Source organism: Betta splendens, chromosome 2, assembly GCF_900634795.4.
Source record: "Betta splendens chromosome 2, fBetSpl5.4, whole genome shotgun sequence".
NCBI lineage: Eukaryota > Metazoa > Chordata > Actinopteri > Anabantiformes > Osphronemidae > Betta > Betta splendens.
The window spans coordinates 10,172,001-10,198,803 of record NC_040882.2 but is presented as its reverse complement, the minus strand read 5'-3'; the positions used below and the strand labels follow the sequence as shown (position 1 = coordinate 10,198,803).

Sequence of the window (26,803 nt, the reverse complement as noted above, 5' to 3'; positions counted from 1 at the left end):
ATCCTCTCACTTCTTATCCTATCTCACTTCCTTCGCTCTCTCTCTCAGTCTCTCCTCAGTATCCGTGGATCCCTCTTCTCACCTCTGAGGACCAGCCGCGCCAGCTTGTTCAGCTTCCGAGGCCGGGCACGGGACATGGGCTCTGAGAATGACTTTGCAGACGATGAACACAGCACCTTTGAGGAGAGCGACAGCCGCAGGGGCTCTCTGTTTGTGCCCCGACGCCTGGAGCGTCGCTGCAGCGCTGTCAGCCAGACCAGCCTCGGAGCGCCCCGGGTCGTGCTCCCCGCCAATGGGAAAATGCACTGCACCGTGGACTGCAACGGTGTGGTGTCGCTGGTCGGCGGGACTTCTATCACAACCTCACCTGTAGGTCTGCTGCTGCCTGAGGTGACTTGATTGCTTCATGCTTTATTTTGATATCAAACATGGTATTTTTACCTTTTAACACCCCTTTTGGCCTCTTACTTAATAATCACTCAAGGCCCTTGCCCTCTGTACAAAAATAGGATGAGTGAGGATTTAAATAGCCCACACAGTAGTTGGTTGTCAGCTACATTGATTGTTGGTTGGGACTGTGGCCTAGAATATCACCAGACTTGTTCTTTAAAGGCTTTGGACAGTCTCACTGCTGTATTTTTAAATTTCTGCTTAGGTTTTTGTTGGGGTGATGTCAGCGTTTGCTACTTTGCTTTACATTCCTTTGCATGAATCTACAGTTCGTGTTTTTTTTTCTAGGGGACAACTACAGATACTGAGCTGAAAAAACGCCGTTCGGGTTTTCACCAGCCATCCATGGATTATTTAGAAGAACCAACGGGCAGACAGAGAGCCATGAGCGTGGCCAGTATCCTCACCAACACCATGGAAGGTCAGTTGTTCCTGCCTTATTCTCTTCTCATCCTGAACTTTATCTTGTGGAAAAATCTGATAAGAAGAAACTAAATGTTACTATGTTACCTCAGCAAAATGAAACATGGTCCTTTGTCCTGTTCCAGAGCTTGAAGAGTCAAGACAAAAGTGTCCCCCCTGCTGGTATAAATTTGCCAACACCTGTCTCATCTGGGACTGTTGTCCCCAATGGCTGAAAATCAAGGAGGTTGTCAACATGGTGGTCATGGATCCATTTGTGGACTTGACCATCACCGTTTGCATTGTCCTCAACACCCTTTTCATGGCTATGGAGCATTACCCTATGACTCCAGAATTTGACAATGCTCTCTCAGTGGGAAACCTGGCAAGTATTGTGTGATAAGCCTCCTCGTTAGTTCTTAGTTTTTAAGGTATGCAAAGTGTTACAAAATAATGTTGTCTATTTGACATCAGGTGTTCACAGGCATCTTCACAGCAGAGATGTGCTTCAAGATCATCGCTTTGGATCCCTACTACTACTTCCAGCAAGGCTGGAACATCTTTGACGGCATCATCGTCAGCCTCAGTCTGATGGAGCTTGGTTTGGCCAACGTTGAAGGCCTGTCTGTACTCAGGTCATTTAGATTGGTTAGTATTATTACAGAAGCTGCATCACATGATTTATTTATAGAGGAAATATGTTAGGATGTACCAGATACGTCCTAGGTCATGTTCTCTTAAATACATTAATGTTATTATTGAGCTTTTGTGCAGGATGGTAAAGGCTCCATGTAGAATATTGTTGTGTAATTTATTAATGGAGTACTGGCCATTCTGACAGATCTACAGAATCGCACTCTGGTTTATATCACTTATATATATTTTTTAACAGTTAAGGGTCTTCAAACTGGCCAAGTCATGGCCCACTTTGAACATGCTGATAAAGATCATCGGCAACTCGGTGGGCGCTCTAGGGAACTTGACTCTGGTGCTGGCCATCATCGTCTTCATCTTCGCCGTGGTGGGGATGCAGCTTTTTGGGAAGAGCTACAAGGAGTGCGTGTGCAAGATTTCTGAGGACTGTAAGCTACCCCGCTGGCACATGCATGACTTCTTCCACTCCTTCCTCATTGTGTTCCGGGTGCTGTGCGGAGAGTGGATTGAGACCATGTGGGACTGCATGGAGGTGGCAGGACAGACAATGTGTCTAATTGTCTTCATGATGGTCATGGTCATTGGAAATCTGGTGGTAGGTGTCCCATTTACTTCTTTTAACATGGATACAGTTTATATCAGTGATGTGCTAAAGTGAGTTTCATTGTACTTGATGTCCATTTCCTCTCAGGTTCTAAACCTGTTCTTGGCTCTACTGCTGAGCTCTTTCAGCGCAGACAACCTGGCAGCAACTGACGACGACAGCGAAATGAACAACTTGCAGATTGCTATAGGTCGAATCCAGCGGGGCATCGCGTTTATCAAAACCACAGTGCGCCAGTTCTTCCGGAGCATTTGCTTTGGTGGGGGCGGTAAGGGCTCGGGTCTGGTTGAGGAGAGCAAACCCCTGGATGAACTGCACAGTAATGGCAAGGGCAACTGCATCTCCAATCACACTGTGGAGATCACCAAAGACCCCTCTGGCGTGTACATGACAGAGGGCAACGGACGACCAGGAGGAGGATTGGTGGTTGGAGTAGGACTTGGTGGAGACAGTACTGGGAAGTACCCTATAGAGGAATGTGACTACATGTCATTTATTCATAACCCCAGTCTGACAGTCACGGTGCCCATTGCTGTGGGTGAGTCGGACTTTGAGAACCTTAACACAGAGGACTTCAGCAGCGACTCGTCGGATATCGAGGGCAGCAAAGAGGTAAGAAGACTAACTTACCCAATGTAGGAAACCTCTTGAGACACACAGCTCTTGTATTTGATTGGCTTTTTTATATGTGTAATAGATACAATCTGATGCAAGTCATTTGATGAATATGTCAGGATTTACATAGAGTTGACCTTTTCAGAAAATCTCCCAACAATCAGGTAGCTTGAAAATACTGTACTTGCTAACTCACTTGTACCTTTCTTCCACTGTGCTACTGAGTGAATTTTCTGCCTCTCTTACTCAGTTCTAATGCTGTTGGCAACACAACAAGAATTAATCAAATTTGCCTTTGACCTATGAATGACGTTCACTTTCTGAATGTACTAGTTAGAGTAAATGTACCAGGGTGTTTGTGTCCAGTATTGCATGGCTGACTGACTAGTGCAGAGCAGTGTTACAGTATGCACACCCGCTAAAAAGACTTTTTATTTATTGATTGATTCATGTTTTTGTGGAAGCATTGTTTCAAGAGGTGATCAAAACTAAACCCATCAAAATACATCAGTGCACATCCCTAACAGTAAATCTACTGTAACATTGTATAATAATTTACCTTTATACGCAAATCGAAGGATCTTACAAACGTAGGCTATAATTCGTACAAACTCTTTCGTTTGGTCATGTCTGGTTTACTGTAAAGTCTTGCCAGGCTGAACTGGGATTGTGCTCCCTGGTGGTGTCAACCTGTCCCTATGGGTGTGGTGCCAATTCCCTATGATTCAAAACAACCAAGGAGCTTCTGTTGCTCCCAGTCTCTTTAGATTCCGGGTTGGTTGTTAGTAATTCAAATGAGACGTACAGTAGTGAAAAGGAATTCATACTTTTAGCTCTGAGACATGGTGTGTGCTGTTTGTGTGCCTGAATGTATGTCATGTCAGTGACCCTGTTTCTATTAAGGAATCTGCTTGTAGGGAATCTAAACTTTTGTTTTTTCTGGATAGTAGTTCTTTGTTGAGGCTTGTGACTGACCACTAAAAGCAGACTTGAGGTTGTATGCTGGCTTTTGGTTTGTATCACTTGTTTCTTTGTTTAACCCCCCCATTTGTTATTGCAGCGGTGTCAAAGACGTTCTCAAGGTTTACAGTGAGAGGAGACTTGTAAGACCCCTTTATTGTACCATAGCACTAACCATGAGGACTGCCTATGCCATTTACAGACAACATATTTTTTCATACCTTCAATGGATTGCCCATTTTTGTTCTTTGCCTGGTCTGCCCTCCGTCCCCCAACCCACCCTCTTTGCTTTATACCACCTACTCCCCCTACCCTATACAGCAGCACACTCAATGCTGTACAATTTCCCTTTACCCCTTCCCCTCTTCATGATTTACCCCCAAACATCAGGCTGTATTGCAGTTACAAACCATTAGGAATGAGCAACACCACATCTTTCCATTGGTAGACAAACTCATCTAACATGATCTTTGCTTTGATTGCATTGCTTGGTTTTGACTTGGTTTTGGGACTTGATTGGCATCCAACACTGAGCTTGAGAATGAAGGAAGACTGGAGGCGAAGGTGGAGGAGAATGAGGGGGGAAAATAGAGACATGGAATAGAGGAATGAATTTTGCTGTAGTTTGACAAAATTCATTTGTCTGGTTCATAGCCCATGCAAATGCACACCAAATACTCGTATGTACGTGTTTTCTGTGATACTCAAAAAAATTATGGAATGATGAAAGAATTTTTTCACGAATGAATTCACACAGACATTTGATGGGTAGAATAATAGATAACAAATGGAAGTAGACCTATTTATTGTACACGGGTGAGCAAAATGAATACAATCTCTTCATTTTCTGTCTTTCAGAAATATACACATATTGAACAAGCTCCAACCCAAATTACATTGAATTACAACATTTTATGATTCATAACACCATTTTGGATTAGTTGGTCCTGTTTTCTGTGCTTTCACACCTGTGTTATCTACTTGGTTCCACTGTACCTATCCCATCGCCCAGCTTGAATAAAGACAGTAAAACTTTCCCATAGCATCTGCCAAAAAAAGGCATGTTAGGTTAGGTTGAGAGCAAAATCCCGTACACCGTAGCCCCTATCCAGAAGACATGAAATAGGTCTTTTGCTAAGAAGAGCAACTGTCGGGAAGCATCCTTCCAGAAAATGATGCACTTGTAAGCAGCATGCTTCCATCATTCCCATGCCGTATTAGCTGGGTCCCACGGCAATCAGGGCTGCTGCACTGTCTAGGATGACATGTTCCTTTACTTCACACGTGAGGTACAGTAGATCAGACATGCGGCCACATGACATCATGTTTGCCCAAAGATAGGAAGCCTCACAACTCCTCCAACTCTCCCTCTATGCAGATGATAATGCAACAAAGGAGATGATTTTAGGGTTCGGAGAGGTGTGACGTTTAAAGATTCAGATTTAGGAAACCAAGAGTAAAATGAGCTTGACAACTGCAGCAACACTTGTCCTTACATGTGTATGTAAGTATCACACTTAGTCCAGTATGTTTCCAGGATATGCATGGGTGATAATTCAGTACGTTGTACAACAAGCAAAAGAGTACCAGATCACATGCTGTCTTATAAACAGTGCACAGTACTGGTTTTTGCTGGTAAGCTAATGTGGTTATTCGTCTACTTCAGTACAAACAGAAGAAGCTCGTACACTGCTTTTAAGGAATGGAACTGATGTGTTTTCATGTCACTGGAGACAATGTTCAGCTGCTTTTGTGGGTGGATTCTAGCTTCCAGGTGGGGAAATATACATAAATGCAATTTTAGTAATGGGATACATGAAAAAATTCACACAGGGCTGTTTTTCAGTGGACATGAAAATACTTGAGCACACGTTTGCTTGGTACTATTTCAGGCTTGGATTGATAATGCACTGGAATACTGCATGCACTCTCTCTCAGACTGAGGTCACATCAAACGTACCCACAGTGCATTTTTCTAAGGCCAACCTCCCCTTGCTGAGTTTTTGACACATAATCGGATTTGACCCATAACATAAAATAAATAACTGAAGCCTGTAGGTACATTTGATCAATACTGCATGAGATGATGATGATGATGATGATAATAACGTGATGATGAGAGCCCAACTCTGTGAGCTATTACAGTGCCTAGTCTCCATATGAAGGTATGCAGTACATGAATGGAGAAACACAATAATACCCAGCTCAGAAGGTGTGCTCCCATAACCTCCAAACCTGAGGGATTTCATTCCCTGCAGTGTGACTTTGTACTCTCTTCTTCTTCCTCGTTCATGCAGAAGCTTGATGTAGAGCCCCAGCGTCTGAGCTCATCGGAAGGAAGCACAGTTGATATTCGCCCTCCAGGTGACGGGGTTGAGTCAGTGGAACTGGAGCCAGAGGAGTCACTGGACCCAGAGGCCTGCTTCACAGAGGGTGAGAGAGATGCGGGGATGATAGTCAGGCAGGATGATGGGTGGTGGGAAAGTGGGCCAGAGCAAGTAAGGTACTGTAGGAGATGAAATGGTCCTATAGTACATTTCAAGTACATCACATTAAATGCTGTGCTTTGCACTGCCGTGCTATACGCTGAATGACATTGAATTTGAATGCTCAGCAGAACTGAAGGAAAAGAAGCCAGTTTGATTCTGTTGGCTGTAATGTAACCTGAATTTTTATCTGACACACCTTCAGTACGGTTCTTAAAATCTAATGTGTTTTTCAAGCGACATTTGTTAGTTTTTAAGTCGTATTTTCAGTAACTTTACTGCCACTATCATGGAATAAAGAGTACACATTTAAATTCATTTCAAATTCACTAAATTGGAATTGTAAATAATGTTACAAATGACCTGGGTTGTTGCTGAGATATATTAGGCCGTGTTGTGATCTCCTGGTGAGGGTTTAGCTCCTGTGCTGGTTACGCAGCCACTGTGACGAGACACAAAACAATTCATATTGCTAGAAACAGAAATCTTCCACAGAGCTCAAGTCCTTCCACTACGTAACTGTCTTTGCTCCCTGTCTGCAGGTTGCGTGCGCAGATTCCCGTGGTGCCAGGTCAACGAAGAGGGAAATAATTACAAGAGCTGGTGGACACTCAGGAAAACCTGCTTTACCATAGTGGAGCACAACTGGTTTGAGTCCTTTATCATATTTATGATCCTGCTCAGCAGTGGAGCCCTGGTAAGTGGAGGTTTAATTTGGTGGACATTCAGCCCCTTTGTTCCCCAACATCTATAATTTCATTAAACACATTTTTTTATTATTATGGTTTGCACAATTATCACCAGCAAAATATTTGCTAATTAATCTCTACTAAGATGTTAAATTGCAAAAATGTTTCTGTCATCATAGAGTGATGGATTGTCTTGAGTTTAATGGGTCATCATGACTTTAATTGCACTTTCCACAAGATAAGACAAGGCAGTCCATTGAAATGAAGACTAAGATTACAAGTGTGTCTGTTCTCTTGAAATAGAAGTAGACATGTTGGAGAGCAGGGCTATCTGAGCAGGGCTTGCAAAGACAGATTTGCAGAGATTTATGTAATAATGAAAATTCTCTAATTAAGCTTAATTTCCGAGTTGGGGTTCATGGCGTGAACTGGTGTGTGCAGAAAGGGTGATCTCAAGCCCGTGCCCTTTTTTTAAAAATTAATCAGAAGGCTATTCTCATATTATGGGTATTAACCTTCTGGTGTTTAAACCAGCATCTTCCTCTTGGTATACAGTTTAAACAATTGCATAAATGTGAGGCAAAATCCCAAGTACATTATAGAGTATTAGATTTACTGTAGATCTGTACCTTCTACTGTACATTACAGGTGCACAATTCACGTGACATTTTTTCCACCAGCAGTCTTAATATTTCTTCTTCTCTGCACAGGCATTTGAGGACATTTACATCGAGCAGCGAAGGACCATAAAAACAGTGCTGGAATACGCAGACAAGGTCTTCACCTACGTCTTCATTTTGGAAATGCTGCTGAAATGGGTGGCATATGGCTTCGTCAAGTACTTCACCAATGCCTGGTGCTGGCTCGACTTCCTCATTGTAGACGTATGTGTGTTGTTGAATTTATTCATCTATTAGCAGTCTGTTTCAGGTCCTATTCCTTTTAAGGGGTTCTTTTAGCTGCATGTTAGATACAGTGTCGATTTAGTATTTTCATCTTTTAAAAATGTATTTAATTATTATACTGATATACACCTAATTACCAATTTATTATAATAGCCACAGCTGTTCAGTGAGATTTAGCTAAAGAATAAAAAGCCTCCGAAATTTTTTTCTGGGTGAACTTTATCTGATTTTCAGGTTTTGGAAACACTGCATTATTAAACATCATTAATAGTTTATTACCAGACATATTGATGGCTCTTTGCAGAGAAACGGTTTCATTTCTTGTCTGTGACATTATCTTTTCTTAGGTGTCCTTGGTCAGCCTTACAGCCAACGCTTTGGGCTACTCTGAGCTTAGTGCCATCAAGTCTTTGAGGACCCTGCGAGCCCTCCGGCCCTTGAGGGCCTTGTCTCGGTTTGAGGGCATGAGGGTAAGGACAACAGGAGTAGCAGGACACAGAAGCCGCCTTTACGTTGGTAGCGTTTATGGGCAAGCTGGAAGCACACTGTGCAGCTTGTTGTGCTTAGCTTACTCATGGAGTAAACTCCATATTCATTTTCAATATTTTAATGGGTCAGTTTTGTTAAATAGTAATGTTAATGGAGACACTTAGTATCTAAAAGGCTAAAACCAAATCATAATTGTGATTTATAAAATGATCCTGATTTATATTTAATTGGGTTATTGAATTTAAAACAGTTTTGTCTCTCTGGCTTAACCAACACAAGAGTCCTCATCCAACATATCAGCATGACGTATATTCTAGACATTTCAGAAGTTTTTAAATGCACCAGTATATAGATGCATTCTTTATCTAACTCAAAAATGCAGAAAGGCTATATCAACTTGTTGAAGGTTTCCACATCCAGCTGCCTCCAGCTAGCTCATCAATTTCTCTCACATGCTGAGTCATTAGTATTTTATTTTACTCTGATGCTAGAGATATTATCCAGATATTTTTCTGAATTTCATGTTAATTCTACAGCCTTTAAACGCTCAATGTAGTTATGATTTCCTTAAAGTTGAACTCTGCACTTCTTCTGTCTGCATGACTTTCTGCACATTGTGTCAATAGATGACTGCATAAACTGTAGTTGTTCTCAAGCTTTGATTTCTGATGTTGCTTGTGTGGTGCCCGTGACCTGTAATTTTTGTTGTGTGTCTTTTTTCATTTACAGTCAAACAAAATGTTGTGACTTCATCCTGCCTCTCTAAGGTTTTTTTTCTGTTTTGCTTTTTCACCAATGCACCTTCCTCTTTAGGACTGTCATGTCGCTAAACTCTGTAGATGTGTACAGTGCTAATAGCATAATTTGTACAGACATAGATACTTTATTAATAATATGGATAAAGTGTTTTTAATGCGCCTTGGCTCTTGTTCTGAAAGACCTCAGGTTTTTCAAGTGTCCATAGATCTTTTTTTTAAGAACTGTCCTTGATTCTAATTTTCACTTACCTAAAATTAAACAGTTTAATATTTTGCTGACCACAGATCTGGAAGAACAATAGGGCTGAGTTTGTCTGTGCTTTTGACTTCCCCAGGTTGTAGTGAACGCTCTTCTGGGGGCCATCCCCTCCATCATGAATGTTCTGTTGGTCTGCCTCATTTTCTGGCTCATCTTCAGCATAATGGGTGTCAACCTGTTTGCTGGGAAGTACTATTACTGCGTCAACACCACCAACGATGAGGTCTTTCCCCTCAACGTCGTCAACAACTTGTCAGAGTGCGAGAGTCTGGTCAACGAAAGCGCCCGCTGGAAAAGTGTCAAAATCAACTTTGACAATGTCGGGGCCGGATATCTGGCTCTGTTGCAAGTGGTGAGTGTAGTCAAACTGCAAATCCCATCTTCCTCCAAGCCAATTCAAAGGCCTAGCACCAGTTTGTTTGCATAATCTCTGTTCTGGTCTCGAAAGAGGAGCTACAGGTATCAGGGGCAGGAGACTGAGTTAATATTGTGGCCAACAAATCAAATGTTTTGTTGTGAAAATTTGTGGGGAAAAGCCCCGGTTGTTTCATTCCAAAGTAATTACACCTGATGATCGTGACCTGAAGGTCATGAAGTGATCTTGTCCTTGATCCACTGACTTTTATCTGCCTACAGGCAACCTTTAAGGGTTGGATGGACATCATGTATGCAGCTGTGGACTCTAGAGATGTAAGTATTTTGGTGATTAATGGAGACATTTGCGCTTTTGCTAAATATAACTTATATAATATAAGAGTTTAGAATCTGAATAAAACAGGTTTGCAATAAGACAAGTTTTATTAAAGGCTTTTAATATTTTTGTGTTGTTTTAGGTGGGAGACCAGCCTCAGTATGAAGTGAACTTGTACATGTATCTCTACTTCGTCATCTTCATCATCTTTGGGTCCTTCTTCACACTCAACCTGTTCATTGGTGTCATCATTGACAACTTTAACCAGCAGAAGAAAAAGATAAGTTCCCCAATGTGTGAAAACACTGATTTCTTTTATTTCAAGCCACATAGGACAGTAAAATTAAAGACTTTACAAAACGTACAGACACAACTGAAAATAGCTTTCTAGAAAACCAAGGGAAGAATTAAAAACTCCTTCAGCAAAACCAGGTGCAGGCCTCTGGACCTACAGTATCTCTTGCTCCCAAACCCGCACGTTATTGGCTACAGCAAAGACAGAATTAAAGCAAAGTAATATTTACAGTACAGTAAATGCGCTGATTTAATATGTTGTGTGGTTCAGTAGCATATTTGTAGATGTGCAGTAATATGAAATTATGAAAAATGAAATTATGAAATTCCAGTAAAAATTTGAAAGAGAGCTTGTTCTCAGTCCATCCTGACCACTGTTATTAGTGCTGACATCCACAGCGTTGGGTTTTGGCTGTTTTGTTGCTCCACTTGCAACAGGAAAACCAACAGTTACTAGATCCCAAAGCAACAGAAGTGCAAAATTAGGCAATGCAGACCCACAACTGTGTTAAAGTAACAAGCAATCAACAGAATAATGATAATCCATAGCACAGTGACGACCTGAGGCCAAGGATCACTGCAAGTGAGTCACAGAGGAACACCCTGCATGTTCACACACACACACACACACACACACACACACACACACACACACACACACACACACACACACACACACACACACACACACACACACACAGTGTCACAGTGAGTGTAGTCTGGAAATGTACCCTCCATTCAACCCAGCGCTAACGTGCAGCATTGGCTGTACCCGTAAGAGGGAGGAGGGGGAGGAGAGGAGGAGGTGAGAGGGAGGGGGATGGGGCTTTGCTCTGTTTGCTGTGACTTGACTGATTGAGACGCTGTATGAGTCGGTGTGGTTCAGCAGCCCCACGGCCACAGCGCCACACAGATGGTTGTTCAGTGTTGACACCAGCCCTCCCTCCAGACATGTATCACACACTCAGCGAGCAGCACTGACAGCCCGATGCCTCATTCATGATACACAGCGCGCACAATGCATCTCTCTCAGACAGAATGCAGAGAATGTTTCAGCTGACATGGAAATATGTTTAAAGCATTTAATGTGTGGTTCTTGGGACAGTTTAATACAGAGAAACAATCTACTGTAATTAATTTATTTAACCTACACCAGCACTAACTGCATCACTCATCAACAGAATAAATTGAAACGAACCTGTTCACCTGCATCCCAATAATCAATAAAAATAAAATAACACTAAAAGCAAATAAAAGCAGTGATAACAATGAGGCAGCCTGCCTGGAAACAAAGACATGACAGAATAAAAACAGATCAGTTGACCTTCCTGCAGGTGCACAGGTGTATTTTTCTATATACGAGAGGCAGGGTCATTGGCTGTATTACTACTTGCTAGAGTCAGTCATGTGTCATTATGTATAAGCTATTGAATTGGACTTCTGTTCATTCCTAATGAGAGCTAACAGTTGTTTAATGATGTCAGTCACAAACAACCACAGGTAATTTATTATTAGGAGCAGTCGCATGTGATCAGACACATCATTAAAGAGCAAGTTCTGTACTCAGTAGATGCATCTGCTACAGTTGGTCTGTGTGATACTATAGTATTTTAAATACATTGTGTACATAGATTTTGTTCAAATCATTTGCATTTGATCTTAATACATCTTATTGATCTGCATTTGCCTAGAAAAGTGCTGCTCACTTTAATTTAATTCAATTTAAAAGCTTCCCAGCACCTAAGAAGTGGTTTATGTAGCATCACGCATTACTGATTTAAGTCATAAATAATGCAGATGATATTAAAGAAAAATAGCTGATTTTGGATTGTGTGTGAATTTAATCAAACCAAATAGCAAGTGTACTGTACATCACAGTTGGCTTTGTCCTCAACAACAACTCTTGCAATATAAGCTAAATTTTATGGGCTGAAATAAAACTTCCCTTTTATCAAAAACAGACATAATAATTTCATACAGGAAATCAAGGTATTATTTAGGACAGTGTAGTGATCGTCACAGTGTTTGAGATGGTTTCTAGTGCGTGATTATGACCAGATTTGTTTGTCATCTCTTTACTTGGGTGGTCAGGACATCTTCATGACAGAAGAACAAAAGAAATATTACAACGCTATGAAGAAGCTGGGCTCCAAGAAACCGCAAAAGCCTATACCTCGACCAACAGTAAGATTATGAGAGCTCACAGGCAATGCTGTCATGTGCAATTTGGCCCATCACTGGAGGTATAAAATGACTAATGTCTCCTCCCTTTCCCCCCAGAATGCATTTCAAGGCTGCGTGTTCGACTGCATCACAAAGCAGGCCTTTGATATTTTAATCATGATCCTCATCTGCCTTAACATGGTGACCATGATGGTGGAGACAGATGACCAAACAGAAGATATGGGCAAAACCCTGTACTGGATCAACCTGGTTTTCATTGTGCTCTTCACCGGAGAGTGTGTGCTCAAGATGATCTCTCTGCGTCACTATTACTTTACCATTGGCTGGAACATATTTGACTTTGTGGTGGTGATCCTGTCTATTGTAGGTAAGGAGGCGCTTTCTCATATTGTCACATCAGAATGTAGAATTTGAACGGGATTGTGTCCTCATGGGTTTTTTGTGTCTTTGTTTTTGCAGGTATGTTTTTATCCGAAGTTATTGAGAAGTATTTTGTGTCTCCCACGCTGTTCCGAGTGATCCGTCTGGCCAGGATCGGTCGCATTCTTCGCCTCATCAAGGGAGCCAAGGGAATCCGGACGCTTCTGTTTGCTTTAATGATGTCCCTTCCCGCCCTGTTCAACATCGGCCTCCTCCTCTTCCTAGTCATGTTCATTTACGCCATCTTCGGCATGTCCAACTTTGCCTACGTCAAGAGGGAGTCGGGAATCGATGACATGTTTAATTTTGAAACCTTTGGGAACAGTATGATCTGTTTGTTTCAGATTACCACCTCGGCAGGGTGGGATGGACTGCTGGCCCCCATACTCAACAAGAGGGAGCCTGACTGCGACAGTCAGTTGGAGCACCCAGGCAACTCCTACAAAGGCAACTGTGGCAACCCGTCAGTGGGTATCTTCTTTTTTGTCAGTTACATCATCATCTGCTTCCTCATCGTGGTCAACATGTACATAGCCGTCATCCTCGAGAACTTCAGCGTGGCCACGGAGGAGAGCGCTGAGCCGCTGAGCGAGGACGACTTTGAGATGTTCTACGAAGTGTGGGAGCGCTTTGACCCGGACGCCACTCAGTTCGTGGAGTACAGCAAGCTTTCTGATTTTGCAGACGCTTTGGATCCGCCACTTCGCATTCCCAAGCCCAACATGATACAGCTCATCACAATGGACCTGCCCATGGTGAGCGGCGAGCGCATCCACTGCCTCGACATCCTGTTCGCCTTCACCAAGCGAGTGTTGGGCGAAGGTGGCGAGATGGACGTGTTACGTGGGCAGATGGAGGAGCGCTTCATGGCCTCCAACCCCTCCAAGGTGTCTTACGAGCCCATCACGACCACGCTGCGGCGAAAACAGGAGGAAATGTCGGCCGTCATAATTCAGAGAGCCTTCCGTCGGTACATGATCCGCCTGGCCATGAAAAAGGCCTCCACCATATACAAAGAGCAATTGAAGGAGGGCGTCCGTGACCCCGACAAAGATGTCATGGTCATCAGCAAGTTCAATGAGAACTCCACCACGGACAAAACGGACATGACCCCCTCCACAGCCTCGCCGCCTTCCTACAACAGTGTGACGAAGTCGGACAAGGACAAATACGAGAAAGAAAACAGGGAAAAAGAAAACAAAGGGAAAGACCGAAAGAAGTAGAATTTTAAAAGGAACAAAATAATCTAAATGCATCAAAGACACGAGGGAAACTTGTTTACAGCTTCTAAGTGGGGGTAGATATATGTACACGTGTACTTTGATTGTGGGGGTTGAGGAACAATGAAATCCGAGTGTTGTGTCATTGGGGATGACATGGGTCGTCTGAGGAGAAATACAGAAACTATTTATCCAGCAGACACTGCCGTGGATTGAGTGAAACATGGGAAGAGGCTCTCTGCAAAAGCTTGTGATTTTCCTATTGGTTGTTGTTACTATCTGACACACTTGAGTGTACTGTTAAGTTGTCTGTAGCTAGTGCTGCTGCTACTACTATAAATCCAGTGTCTTGAATCTAACAATCGCTGTATCACTTAACAAGTACTCTGCATTTTTTGGTTTCGTTTTATTTTTGGGTTTCTTTTTCTTTTTTTCATCAGAAAGAATGTTTTCTACTTTTTGTGTCATTATTGTGAGAATGTGTCCACTGCTTTCACTGTTGTAAAATGACCAAGGGCAGATCAAGTCAATGCTGGAAACCGCTATAACCATTGGAAACTTGTACAGTGCAGGGTCAGTGCCAGGCTGCTCTTGGTTCATACGGTACATGAACCTGAGACAACTGACATACCAGTGGAGCACAATGGACACGCGGGTTGTGCTCACTGGTATGCCGTCAGTGATTGTTCAAATCTGTATTGTGCTTCTATCCGGACTGTCACCTCCCACTTTCAGTAGAAAGTCTGTGTTTCTAAATGCAGAGAAGCTGAATGTATGCAACTGAAGGAATGACGGACATTAAACCAATAGCTGACATGTCTGGAAACGTGCTCAGTCCTTTTTTTGCAGATGGGTAGATTGAAAGGTTGATACCACTCTCAAACGTGTTTGCAGCTTGAGCCATTGGCGCAAGTCAGGACTAGAAGCACCGGGGCAACAGCTAGGTAGAGCAGAAACCTCCAGCCGGTATTATCCTTAAATCTACAGTATCCTGCCCATAAAGTGAAAGTAACTCTTCCAAACATTAGTGACCCAGATGTTAGGACAGTTGTCTATGAACACGGGGGTTGGGGGGTCTCCGTTCTCCTGGCTTCTGGCTACAAGTCTCTCTGACACTGAACCTTGAACCCTTGGTGCCTTACGTGCAGCCGCCTGTCCTAAAGAAATCCCCAAGGGGATTAATGACGTATTTACTATTATTGCTTTTAGCATTTTAGCCACACTCCAAATATACGAATGTTAATAACTGTTTATGTTGTTGTCGCACAGGCCAGTGTCTCTAGAGGCACTAAAACATTGTAAGACTCAGTTTCCTATGATACAGTATGTTGGATGCTTCCTGTCTGAGGTTAAACCATAGTTAACAGTTCCCCTTTCACAATCCATCTGTTTAGTTATCGGCATCTATTTGTCCTTTCAGGCACATCGTGCTACCTATGGTAGCTGAGTGCAAACGTATCAGGGGTGAAGATAGGAATTACTAAAACTCCTAAATACCTAAATCCTTGGTTAGCGAACGTACTGACACGAGAGTGGGATCAACCTTCACATCTAACTCTTGGAAATGGCAGTTTTATTGTCAAACTAATTTGCTCAAGGCGACACCGACTCATCCGTCTGCTGGTGTATCACAGTCTCCTCCAGAGCATTTGTTGTCCTCTCCTTCACCCTCCATCCCACCCATCCCCCATGTCTCTTGTAAAGAAACTATCTTAAGTAATAAGAAATATACGAAAAAGAGAATATTGATCTTTCTATTTGCTCTTAAACTAGAACATGACCATATATCACATTTAAAGGTTATAATAACACGCGATGTTTGTATGACATTCATGTTGTTCACTGAGAAGCGAGTGGTTTTAATGTAGTGGTTTGGTTTGTAAATACTAGCTATTTGGACCCACAGTATGCATCACACTTACATTTGATGTAAGAGCACTTTTTATCCCCACTGCTATGTAAAACCACATGTGGTGGTCATACATGTAAGTGTGTGTGAGAGGCATGTGCTGCTGTCTGTGTGCTTATCTGTAAGAAAGGAAAACTGTGAGTGTAAACGTCTACTCAAAGTGTGTGCGAGCAACTGGGCTCTGCCAGTTGCTAAAGTTCTACCAGTTATAAATAGCATTTTTACTGTAGATACGAGTGCGTTTTTCCAGTCCCCGGGTTTGGTTGACATTTTTTCTAGAACTGGTTTCACTTTTCTTTCTGCACTGTAACACATGTACGGTCCTCATATCTGTAGATACAGACCATGAAGCAATCAGTAGCCATCTCTCATTGCGCTTGTAGTGTTTTAGTGAACTGCATGCAAGAAGTGACTACTGTCCGCTCATATGGTAACATCATTTTCAAGCCAAATGAATAAAGGACATATTTTTTGTAAATTGCTTGTTTATTTTCTCAGGTTTCTTCATTTGCTCAGTGGTACCAAACGTTCGGTTTTTAATTTGTGTGCAGCATCTGCTCTCTGGCCTGTGACCTTCAGCCTGACGTATGACTGCTTTTACTTGGCGGCAACCTTGAACAGGGTCATTCATGTGGTTCAAGTACATGTTACACTTTGTATCAGTTTGCAAAATGTGGCATTTTTTTTGTTTTTACCAAAAATGTGGCAACAGAACACAAAACCTAGATTTCCAAAATAAAGCCTATTTTGGGAAGCGTACTGTGCAGCAGGATGCGTTCATTCTGAGGTGAGTGCTGACACTGTTGATGCGAAGGAGACTAGAGCCTCTAGTGCTTTACAGTGTATTTATCAACTGGACATACTGCTTACATTATGTTTCTGAATTATTATCTATTATTACCTCCATATAGTGTGAATACTCTACCTTTCATATTTTACTGTACAAAATATAAACAATTTTAGCTCAAATATTTGAAAAAGAGAACATGCAGAAATTCCTCATATTCCCTCTGTAGCTACTTCTCCCAGACTTCATCACCACATGTATGACCGCCTATCATTACATGACAGAAGTTATAAATTAATGTTTCGGTGACATCTCGTCTTCTTTAAAAAAAATACTAATACTGGACTTTGAGTTCTTAATTGTGTTAACTTTGGTCAGACAGTTCTTTTTAAATGTCAATGTACAGTATTAGTCATCAGGAGTGACTGAAATCATCTGGGGTACAGTTTGTACCGCATGTATCCAGCTGTATCTTAGTGACGTGTCCTTGATGGAGCAGACAGACAGGCTGGGAGAAGGAAGGAGATGGTTCTGGGGAAGACGGGAGTGAGACCGAGGTGATAAAGCCGAGACTACCCCCTCCCAGCAGTCCCCAACAAACGCTTTGCTGCTCCTGCTTCTCCCTTCTTGTTGCCTGGCAACCGAACATCACAGCTCCCCTGTCTGTGATTGATCAGCAGCATTTCTGAGCTTGCTTACCCACAATACCTTGCAGGCAAAAGGCAAGCAAGGATCCCTGGCTCCAGCCCCCAACGCTGTGGCTGTACCAGTCGCATTGTATAAGGAAAGGACAGGAGGGAGGTGGTGACCTCCTGTTTCTGATGTCACCCAGTGTCCAGCCCACGCCGAGCACTCCATTGTCACGGGGGCCATAAAAGACAGCTGAATATATGTTTATCTCTATTGTGGACAGCACCTGCTTCACACACTGTTTGTTGTGTGGTTATGCAATGAGCCATGAAAATATTTCTATAGATGAATGGGACGACCAATGAGGAAGCAAGAAGGGCCTCCCCTTTCCCCTGGGTTTGGGTGATGGGTGCCTCACCCACAGACCACGGCGTTAACTCAGCAGTGCGCTCTGCAGGCTGCAAGGTGTAGCAAAACCAAAGGGGAAGTACAGGAGGGCTAGAAATAAGGGCGAGAGCGACAAAAAATGTGACTTCATTGATGTTCACATTGATAGTTTTCAGTAGATTTAAATGCTTCTCAAAAATGGGCAGTTGTTCCCAAAAGAACCAATGTCACAGTGTCCTGCAGCAAGAAAAATGTAATCAACAAATTTATTGACGTCAGAAAAATGATTTAACCCCCAAATGTTAGAGGAGGTCAGAATCAGGGAGGATGAAGTCAGTTGTTGGGCAACAGGCGCCATCTGCTGGTGGAACAGTATAAAGAAAATGTTTCTTTAGGTTTATTTCATGTTTACATGTTTGTAACAAAGTCAGTTCAATCAAGCATCTTTAGGCTGAGTTGGATGTTAAAAACGCTTTTATTCACACTCTCATGGAAATGTACATTTGCTTTAAAAAGCACATAGAGAACATTTGGCCCCATCTTGGCAGTATACATAGATAAATGGAATTACAGCGCAAGCCAGAACCTGGAAAATGCAGATTATCACACTGTGCACGCGACTGTAAAATGATAAATAACTCTGATTCCTAATCTCAGCCATGGCTTGGGGAGACGTGTCACAGCTTGATGAACGCCACAGAAATAGGGATTGTTCTGTTACTTAAACACAAGAGGAAGAGGCAAACACTGGTGCTAGTATCTGATCTTAATGTGGCACGAAGCAAATGGTTATGAGGCGCTACATGAAGACGCAGCAGCTACAGTATAAACACAATACTGGCGACATCACGTTGTGAGCTGAGGTTGCTATCAACACGATCAGTTGTCTATTTACACAACTAGGTGGAGGCAACACTGTCCTTTTAGCTCCATTTTGTCCACCACCAACCCTCTTACTGCTAAACCTGTCACCTATTGTCACCAGCTAGATGCTAACTTTGGCATCAGCTAGCATACAGTAACGGTAGAGTAAACAAAAAAGGAGTGCTAAAATGCTAAAATGCTCTTTAAAGCTGGCTCAGAGAAGCTAATTCCACATTTAATGCAGAGACGTTTCTCAAGGGCATGGCGACCATTTTTAAATTGTCTTGCTTTAACCGTCGCACTTAGTCAGTCGTTTTACGGCCTTTTTGCGGTTTTAGCCTTGCTGTAGCCCAACCCGGCTGTCATCAGGCGAGAGGCGGGCTAACTCTGGACAGGCCACCAGTCCATCACAGGGCCTCATACAGACACTACTCGGTCCCTCGCGCCTACGGGTGTCATGACTTTGGACCGTGGGAGAAAACCCACACAGACACAGGCAGTACCACACCGTGTCTGTGTGGGTTCTCCACACAGGAAGGCACCTGGAGGCTAGCCACCACACCACCATGCCGCCCTCAGTCGTTAAAGTTGTCAATAACCATTCTGTGTACACGTCATGTCTTCCTCAAAGACAACAGACCGGTGGACAGATAAAACCTTGTTCCTTCCAGACAATTCCCAATGTCTGTTCAGCTTTTGATTGTTGCTCTTATAACTTTTCATCAAGTTAATAAATGGACTTAAATCAGTGTAAAAGCAAAACTGAATTCATACAAATATTTACAACTGGTACAACAAGAAAATCAAGGCAATAATAGGAAAAAAGATCTCAAGTGATGAATAAATGTCAACATAATAATGTTAAAAGTGCCGGGACGTGAGCCCCCAGAGCCCACCCCTCTGTCAGTGCCTGCACGTGTCAGGTTTCTAACCTATAAACCAACCTGTCTAAAGTCGTCCGTCTGTGCTCAAGCTTTTAGCATAAATGTGTTGAGTAATATTCGTCAGGGACGTCATTTATCATTTTACAGTTTGTGTAAGCCTTGAGCATCTTAAGTAAACTCAACACATGCTTTACAGACAAATTTAAGAACAATTAGGATCAACAGTGAGACACCAGCACGATGGAAAATACTTAAACAACACAAGCACCTCAAAATCTTATATTTCATATTTGTCAGTCACAACCAGAAAACATGCTGTAATGATAAGACTGTATAACAAGGCAAATTATACTTCATATAGCCACAGGGAACAGAAACACCGCTGACCGTGTTGTATAGTGTCTAGTGTCTGGTCTAAACCAAGATCCTTAGGAGGTTTAGAAACGAGCTGAGCTAAAATGAGATCACATATTTGAGCCTTCTGTGTCAAAATCTGTGGGAGTCCTTCTTTCTTTGGAAGTGCACTTATCAAGAATAAATCAAACTCTTAACGGATCAAGGTCACAATTCTTGAATAAAGATTTCCAATTATCAACCCGATCCCTTCGCTGAGCATGGGAATGATCATTCTGAGACGGCTGCCTGTGTTTGCTCCTGTAATGGCCCTGTCGTTTCCTCAGACCCAGCCTCAGTCTGTGAGTCACGATCTCCGGGATTGTTCTGGAGCTCCGTGGGGAGCGGCTGTTCGTCACCTGCGCCGGCAGTGTGACTCTCCCGGGGGTCTGCGTGTGAGCGGGTTTGGGGCGTCAGGGACTCGGCCAGCTCGGGGAACGTTTGGCAGTGGATCGTGTTGATTTCCGACTTGAGCGCGGTTTCCACCGTGGGCAGCGTGGGCGCGCCGCCGACGCTCTCGCTGAGGAAGGCAGCGCTGCCATTCACAGAGCTGTGGAACGGGCCGCTGAGGCTCATCAGGGCGCTGTTGGAGTAGCTCAGGACAGAAGGGAGTGGAACTGAGTAGGCTGGAGGATTCGTTGCATGGAGCGAACAATCCCACTCTTCGTCCTCTTCGTCCTCTTCTTCGTCCTCTTCATCCTCTTCCTCATCCTCATCATCGTCTTCTCCCTCCTCGGGGTCAATGGTTTCTAGGCTGTGTGTGCTGCAGTCTGACAGCCCGCTGCAGATGCTGCTGCCGTCCTCATCTTCTTCATAAGCTTCATCATCTTCCTCCTCCTCTTCATCTTCTTCTTCATCATCATCGTCATCCTCCTCTTCTTCCTCTTCTTCCCCTAGATGTAAATCTGTGTCGCCTGTGTTTTGGAGGTGCATGATGGGAATGTGCGCTGTGCCACTCATCAGTTGGAACTGCAGGTTCGGTTGCTGTTGCTGCTGGACCAAGGAGGAGTCGCCATGGTAACCGTTGCCATTGGTTACAAGCTGCTGCTCCGGCAGCTGCTGCTGCTGCTGCTGCTGCTGCTGCTCTTCTCGGGTCTTCTCCAACTCCAGCTTCATTATGGTGTGCAGGAAGTGGGTGCGCACCCGGACCGGGTTAAACTCCAGGCGTCCCGTCGTGTTGCTGCAGCCCTCCTTCGTGCAGCCACAGGGGAAGGACATGCGGTCCACCTGCAGAGACACACACCAGTGAAACACGCTGTGGAGGAGAGACGGCGAACTCAGCCGCCAGTCACATGTGCTCGCGTTTAAAGGTAAGGGCTCAATCTGCTGTTACTAATAATGTTACACGCCTTCATGCGGACCGCATGGAGCCAACACCCTGAAAGTATCAACTCACATTTTACCCATGGACTAGAAATTGCCTCTGTGTTTATTGACATAAATCCCCCATCAGTAGGTTTCAAACATCCCACTGATGCACCTGGGGCAGACATTTAATTATTCATGAAGGTAACACTAGACTACTTGCCTAAAACTTCATGACTTAGAGATCCGGTCTTCACCAGGAAACTGATTTAAGGGAGCAGTGGTGTTGAGCACAGCAGACCCCAGGCCCCCTGGCAAAGGGAGACTGGTGTAGCAGCAGCAAGCTGGATACCCAACTGCAGTAATGCTGCACTGCTGGCCGGTCTGTCCATTCTGGCCCTGCGGTGTACAGCTGAGAATGAAGCCTGAGTGCTGCGTGACGTGCTTTACAGTGGAAGCCAACGTAAGCAGTGACTCCCACCAGACATCACTTTCATTGTTCGTGTTATTTCAGCACAGGCTGAGTCACCAGCAGCTCTGGCACTGTAACACACAGCACTGAGTAATCTCAGAACTTCAGCACTTTTGTTTGCTCCAATCGAAATTTCTACTTGTGAAGAGCTTGGTGGGATCCTGAAATCGCAAACCAGCTGCTCCTGAGTCCATTCAAGCGGCTCGACAAAGGTCCAAGGAGGCGCGTGTGTGTGCGGGTAAATGACCCTAAGCTGCATTCACTGTCGATGTGATGGACATACACACATGAACACTGTAGTATTATAGATGGGCCTCACCACAGCTCCATTTACCTGGCACTTAATGCCGGCCAGGCTGCAAGCACAGGTCTCCGGGTCGCACGCGCCCCGGCAGCGGCACCCACACTCCTCCCGGGACACGCGCAGGGCCCGCAGCTCGTGCTTCTCGTCCACGTCGATGCGCCGGACCCCCGAGGTGCGGAGGAGGGCGCGGCGCCTCCTGGTGGTCAGCGGCTGAAGGAAGAAGTAGTCGTCCACCTCCGTGTTGTCCACGTCCAGGTCGTCTTCAGAAATGTCGTCCAGCGTCAGGGAGTCCGCCTCCACGGATGACACGGTGCCGTTCTTAGTCAGCTGGAGACGTAAGAAGTAGATTCTCATGTATTCACACCCTCAGGACACATATGGAAAACTGAAGCCACAATAAAACAGGCAGTGTGTCTATTATTGTTACAGGATTGACTTCAAGCCTTTCAATCAGGTAAGTCTATAAAGCATGACTGCAGGTGAACGAGGCCCCGCTGAGACGTCCCACTGACTTTCAGCTTGATGGCATTGAGCTTCTCCTCCTTCAGGTGCTCCTTCAGCATGTTGCGGTGGCTCCTCTTCTGCTCCGTGGCGAACTCCCGGAGGGTGAAGCGCCGCACCCCGCTGTGGCGCGGCGACATGCCCAGCGTGCTGCCTCCCTGCGTGGGCACGCTAGTGAAGCCCTGCCGCCGGTTGAAGTAGTACACGGTCACGCTCTCGAAGTGCACGTTGCGCCCTCGCATCCGCTTCGACTGCTGCTGGAGCGAGGCTGGGATTGGAGGAGAGAGAGGTTGATTGGGCTTTAATGAGTGCACTCAAATGCTGCTACAGCCTCGTTAAGGCGCCACCGCGTAACCTTTTGTTAAACTGAGTCAAACCATGGGATTATGATAAATGGTAGCAGTTGTGTGTCGTCAGCGTAGAGGGAGTGTTTTCTGTTAGAGTGCAGTGTCAGAGTCTTACAGTCCAGCAGCCCAGAGGGGACGGGGTGGTTGAGACTGTCGCTGCTGTTGCCGCTGTCGCTGCAGGAGACCTCGTCGTCGTCGGACCCCTGCAGGGAGAGGTAAGGGGGCGGGCCCTCCTCAAGCTTCCTCTTCAGGATCCCACTCATCATGTGGCTCCTCCCACCTCTTTAGCACCTACAGTACTGCACATAAAGAGCAGAGCTTAGGGACTGTAGGTTTATGTATATAACAGCTGGTGAAGCAAAAACATTCGCAGTGCATTGTCAGATCATTTTATCATGTTTGGAGATGAATCAGACCCTATCGTACTGTTGCTGTTTTGACTGGATAAGGAAATTATTCATTTTTCCCTCAGGGGTCAACATTTGTCTTAGGTTGATTTCATCGATTGAGTTGGTTGACCATGAGCTGAACTACAGTACTGCACTATTCCCTTATGCAAAATTTAATAGCAACCTTGCAAAACATTTACCCAGAAAAAATTGCTACTGATTTGTCCAAGTCTGTAGTTTTACAAAGTGATTAGTGCGTCAGAGGGCGACTATTAAACACTAGCAGCCCTGAATTTACCTACTGATCCTGTAAATGTCTGGCACGTCATACTTTCTGGCAGAAGTCTGCAGTAATTCAAGATGCCGTACACAACCAGTGGCAACGCAGCATTACTCTCTGTGACCTTGGCAAATTTAGGGATGTTTCAAAAGCAGCTAATGAATAAAAACAAATGCTGAGCTTTTTAGGAGATCGATCCATTGATTCATTCTCTTTTCCCACTGGTGAGTCTGAGTACAGTATGGTGACTCCTCTGCTAAGGGAGGATGTGTCCACATGCTAAGTTACTGTAACCCTCTCCTGCTCTGAGAACAGCACTGGTGGGGAAATGTGGCCGCTCTCTGCTCTTCCTCCATGCATTCATTTCAGATTTGTAAAAACTGACTGCCTGGACTGGTGGAGGATTACATCATATGCAGCAGAGCCGAATGCTGGGCCAAGCTTTTTCGCTCTGACTGGCTTTGTCTCCCCGCTTCTTCTCTTAGCACCTACTGCTCCTCTGTGGAACATCCTCTCTCACCTAAGCTGTGCTTCCACATCTTTTTTTAATTTTTTTGCTAAGCATTTCTCATTATCTGCTCCACGTCTCCTCCACGGTATTCAGCCCTTTACTTCAGTTTATTGCTGTTCAGGCAAAACATCTGTAGTGGAGACTCTGAACACATCCTCCTTAGATTTGATGTCATAGTTAAAGTTCAAAGCCAGATTTCCCATGCTGCCTCTCTCACCTAAACGTCCATTTCAACTCCTGTGGTCGATGCCAATTAGAGCAGCAGACCTCCACACACACACACACACACACAAGCACACACACACACACACACACACACACACACACACACACACACACACACACACACACACACACACACACACACACACACACACACAGTAGAAGCATGTGTGTGCTCAGCCTCCCCCTCTGTGCACACCTCAAACACCAACAGGGGAATTCTTATTGACAAATGTAAATCAGCATCCTCCCATGACGTGATGAAGTTGTGTCAGAGCCGCTGGACCGTCACTGACCTGTTTCCTTGGCGTGCCTTTGGTTTCCAGGAAGTCCTCGGCTCTCCTCTGCATCACATGCCGCTCACCAGCAGCAGCCAAACATCCCCATGTGTCGTGATGATGCAGTGAGCGCTGCCATGATGCCTGCTCTCTCTCTCTCTCTCTCTCGCTCCCTCACTCTGCCCAGCAGCCTCTGGCTCTATTGTGCAGCAGCGAGCACCCCAGCCTCTGTCACTGTCTTACTCGTCCTCCCTCTGCAGCCTCATCCTATGCTCATACTGTCAGCTCGCTCGCTGTCTGCTTCTCCCTTGCTCTGCACCCACCTTTATTTCTCTCTCTCGCCCTCTCTCTCTCCTCTCTCTCTCTCTCTCTCTCTCCCTCGCTCTCTCCCCTCACAAAGACTAGTTAGCTCGATGCTGCTGCTGGCTGGTGCGCTGGAGCTTGACTGAGGTGAAGCAAGCCCTTTGAGATCCCAGAGAGAAAGGATGTGATGGGGTGGGGGTGGAAAGTGGAGAAAATTCTTCTTCTACAGTTTTAAGGAGAATCACCGGCCTACATTTACAGTAGCGACAACAGTGAGACTTTCATTTTCACAACCCGACCTCGCAGGTGACGCCGTATCCGGGTTTGTGGGCTGTTTAAAATGCAGATTTATTGTGTTTTCTGCTTTGTGAAGCTCATTTGAATTTTAAATTGGTAGCAGAGAGAGATGATCAGAGGAAAAACAGACAACGACAAGGACATTCATTATTTTCATGATCCCAAAACATATTATGCGAGTAGCTCCATTCATTAAGCAAAGCAAATATCTAAAGTGTGAAGCAGACGCCTCTGTCACTGCAGCGTCTGAGAAGAGGCTGAACTTTGTAAACGTTTGATTAACATTCAGGGCCACGTAATGTAGGTTAGGCTGCCAGTGCAATTCATTGATTTGTATTTAATTCAAACAAATCAGCTTTTATTAAGTCCCTCTCGTTTTGATGAGGGTCAGGAGGTCAAGGCACAGTCTTTAACTCTCTGCAACAACCGGCCGTAGTTCAAACCACATTTACAGTAGTTACGTAAATTTCATGTTACGTTACGTTAGAATGACCTTATGCAGCTTGTTCAGCTGGTCCGTTTATCCTTTAATGTTGTAATTAAGTCAAGATATACTGTATAGAACTTTATTCAATGAGGAAAGAGACTTGTTGGTCAGTGCACATTTGGCTCCATGTGTGAGAGTGAATTACTGTGTGGCGCCCGCCCTTACTGTCAATACAACAGCAGCTGCTGTACTATTAATCCAATTAGAAGTTCAAAGCTACTTCTGTTTGGTTATTTTTGTTTAGTCTGACATCAGACTGTGCAGCCTCAGTCCTGAACCTAAGCATTGTCTTAATGTCCTCAGTTTGAGTCTAGTTGCTATGAGCCACATTCTCCTCCCCCCAGTTCCTGTCTGCCTCCTCACTGGCTCCATCAAAAAGCACAAATGCCCAAGGATTCGAAAACTAATTTTGTCTTGTGCATTTCTCTTACTGTACAATTCACCTAGTAGAATTATTTGTGTTCCTGAAAAGCTTTTACAGGTTTTACTGAAACCCAGGACAAATCATCTTCTTTAATGCTGATTTCACGTTGTAAAATGACCAATCTGTGCTTTTAATACAATACCTTTAATGTTCAACACCAAAAACGAACAATTTCTTTTGAAATAAATGCGATTAATCACCCAACCTCCGCTCACAAGCCCCTAAACATTGTTGCTATAGCAATAGCTAGACCCTGAATAGTCTTCATCGTTCTGGTGGAGCCTGGGTGAAAAACACCAGGCACAAAGCTGCAGAGAGCCTTGAGTTTGTGTGTGCTGTGTTCAAAGAGTGTGTGTGTGCGTGCGTGCGTGCGTGCGTGCGTGCGTGCGTGCGTGCGTGTGTGTGTGCGTGTGGGTGTGTGCGCGCGCACGTGTGTGTGCATGTTCAGCACGAGAGGAAGAGGAAGCAAATGCTGCAGACTTCCTGGATTTTTTTGAGGCATCACGACCTGCTCAAAAGTCTATTTTGTTGCAACTCTTAACCTCTAATAATGATAATTGATGCACTTAGTGCAGATAAAAATTAAATATGAATAAATCCAGTCATGTGATCATTCTTCTCTCTTTTCCTTAACGAGTTTAATGGGTGATTAAGATGAAAGATGCTTGTGTTGTGTCTCTCTGCTCTTTGTGGAAATGGGACCACTGGTGCGTGGAGGTAAATGCCCTTGACTGTGAAACCGAGGGCAA

At 44.3% G+C, this 26,803-nt stretch overlaps 2 protein-coding genes across 9 annotated transcripts in view; one reads left to right on the top strand and one right to left on the bottom strand.

The window, feature by feature from the left end:
* LOC114869797 (sodium channel protein type 2 subunit alpha-like) overlaps positions 1-16,467 on the top strand; it is a 31,096-nt gene extending 14,629 nt beyond the window's left edge. For 6 of the 7 annotated variants that reach the window (XM_029174306.2, XM_029174294.2, XM_029174323.3 and 3 more), the window contains 16 exons: positions 49-390; positions 739-871; positions 999-1,237; positions 1,327-1,500; positions 1,745-2,101; positions 2,198-2,722; positions 5,983-6,118; positions 6,714-6,868; positions 7,571-7,744; positions 8,113-8,235; positions 9,348-9,623; positions 9,908-9,961; positions 10,105-10,242; positions 12,336-12,440; positions 12,537-12,807; positions 12,900-16,467. In XM_029174306.2, coding sequence (XP_029030139.1) covers positions 49-390; positions 739-871; positions 999-1,237; positions 1,327-1,500; positions 1,745-2,101; positions 2,198-2,722; positions 5,983-6,118; positions 6,714-6,868; positions 7,571-7,744; positions 8,113-8,235; positions 9,348-9,623; positions 9,908-9,961; positions 10,105-10,242; positions 12,336-12,440; positions 12,537-12,807; positions 12,900-14,083 — 4,386 coding nt within the window. In that variant the 3' untranslated portion in view covers positions 14,084-16,467. The remainder of the gene's footprint in view (positions 1-48; positions 391-738; positions 872-998; positions 1,238-1,326; positions 1,501-1,744; positions 2,102-2,197; positions 2,723-5,982; positions 6,119-6,713; positions 6,869-7,570; positions 7,745-8,112; positions 8,236-9,347; positions 9,624-9,907; positions 9,962-10,104; positions 10,243-12,335; positions 12,441-12,536; positions 12,808-12,899) is intronic. The other variant, XM_029174332.2, reaches the window with a different exon arrangement.
* Positions 16,468-18,249: 1,782 nt separating this feature from the next.
* On the bottom strand, positions 18,250-25,006 carry LOC114850707 (cysteine/serine-rich nuclear protein 3-like). Of its 2 annotated transcripts, none has more exons than XM_029142356.3 (5): positions 24,562-25,006; positions 22,979-23,162; positions 22,528-22,784; positions 22,031-22,342; positions 18,250-21,161 (listed from the first exon to the last, which is right to left on the bottom strand). In XM_029142356.3, exons 2-5 carry the CDS (start codon positions 23,127-23,129, stop codon positions 20,166-20,168), a joined length of 1,716 nt encoding a protein of 571 aa, XP_028998189.1. In that variant the 5' UTR covers positions 23,130-23,162; positions 24,562-25,006; the 3' UTR covers positions 18,250-20,165. The 2 variants fall into 2 exon arrangements, with proteins under 2 accessions (XP_028998189.1, XP_028998190.1); XM_029142357.3 differs by having other exon boundaries at positions 22,046-22,342; positions 24,562-25,005.
* Positions 25,007-26,803: the final 1,797 nt, after the last annotated feature.

What these genes read in the sequence shown, in the direction of transcription:
- LOC114850707 (XM_029142356.3), bottom strand. Translation starts at nt 23,129, where the DNA reads ATGATGAGTGGGATCCTGAAGAGGAAGCTTGAGGAGGGCCCGCCCCCT. An exon ending in TCAATGCCATCAAGCTGAAA is followed by an intron (nt 22,343 to 22,527) that starts GTCAGTGGGACG and finishes TTACGTCTCCAG; the next exon opens with CTGACTAAGAACGGCACCGT. An exon ending in GCCAGGTAAATGGAGCTGTG is followed by an intron (nt 21,162 to 22,030) that starts GTGAGGCCCATC and finishes GTGTCTCTGCAG; the next exon opens with GTGGACCGCATGTCCTTCCC.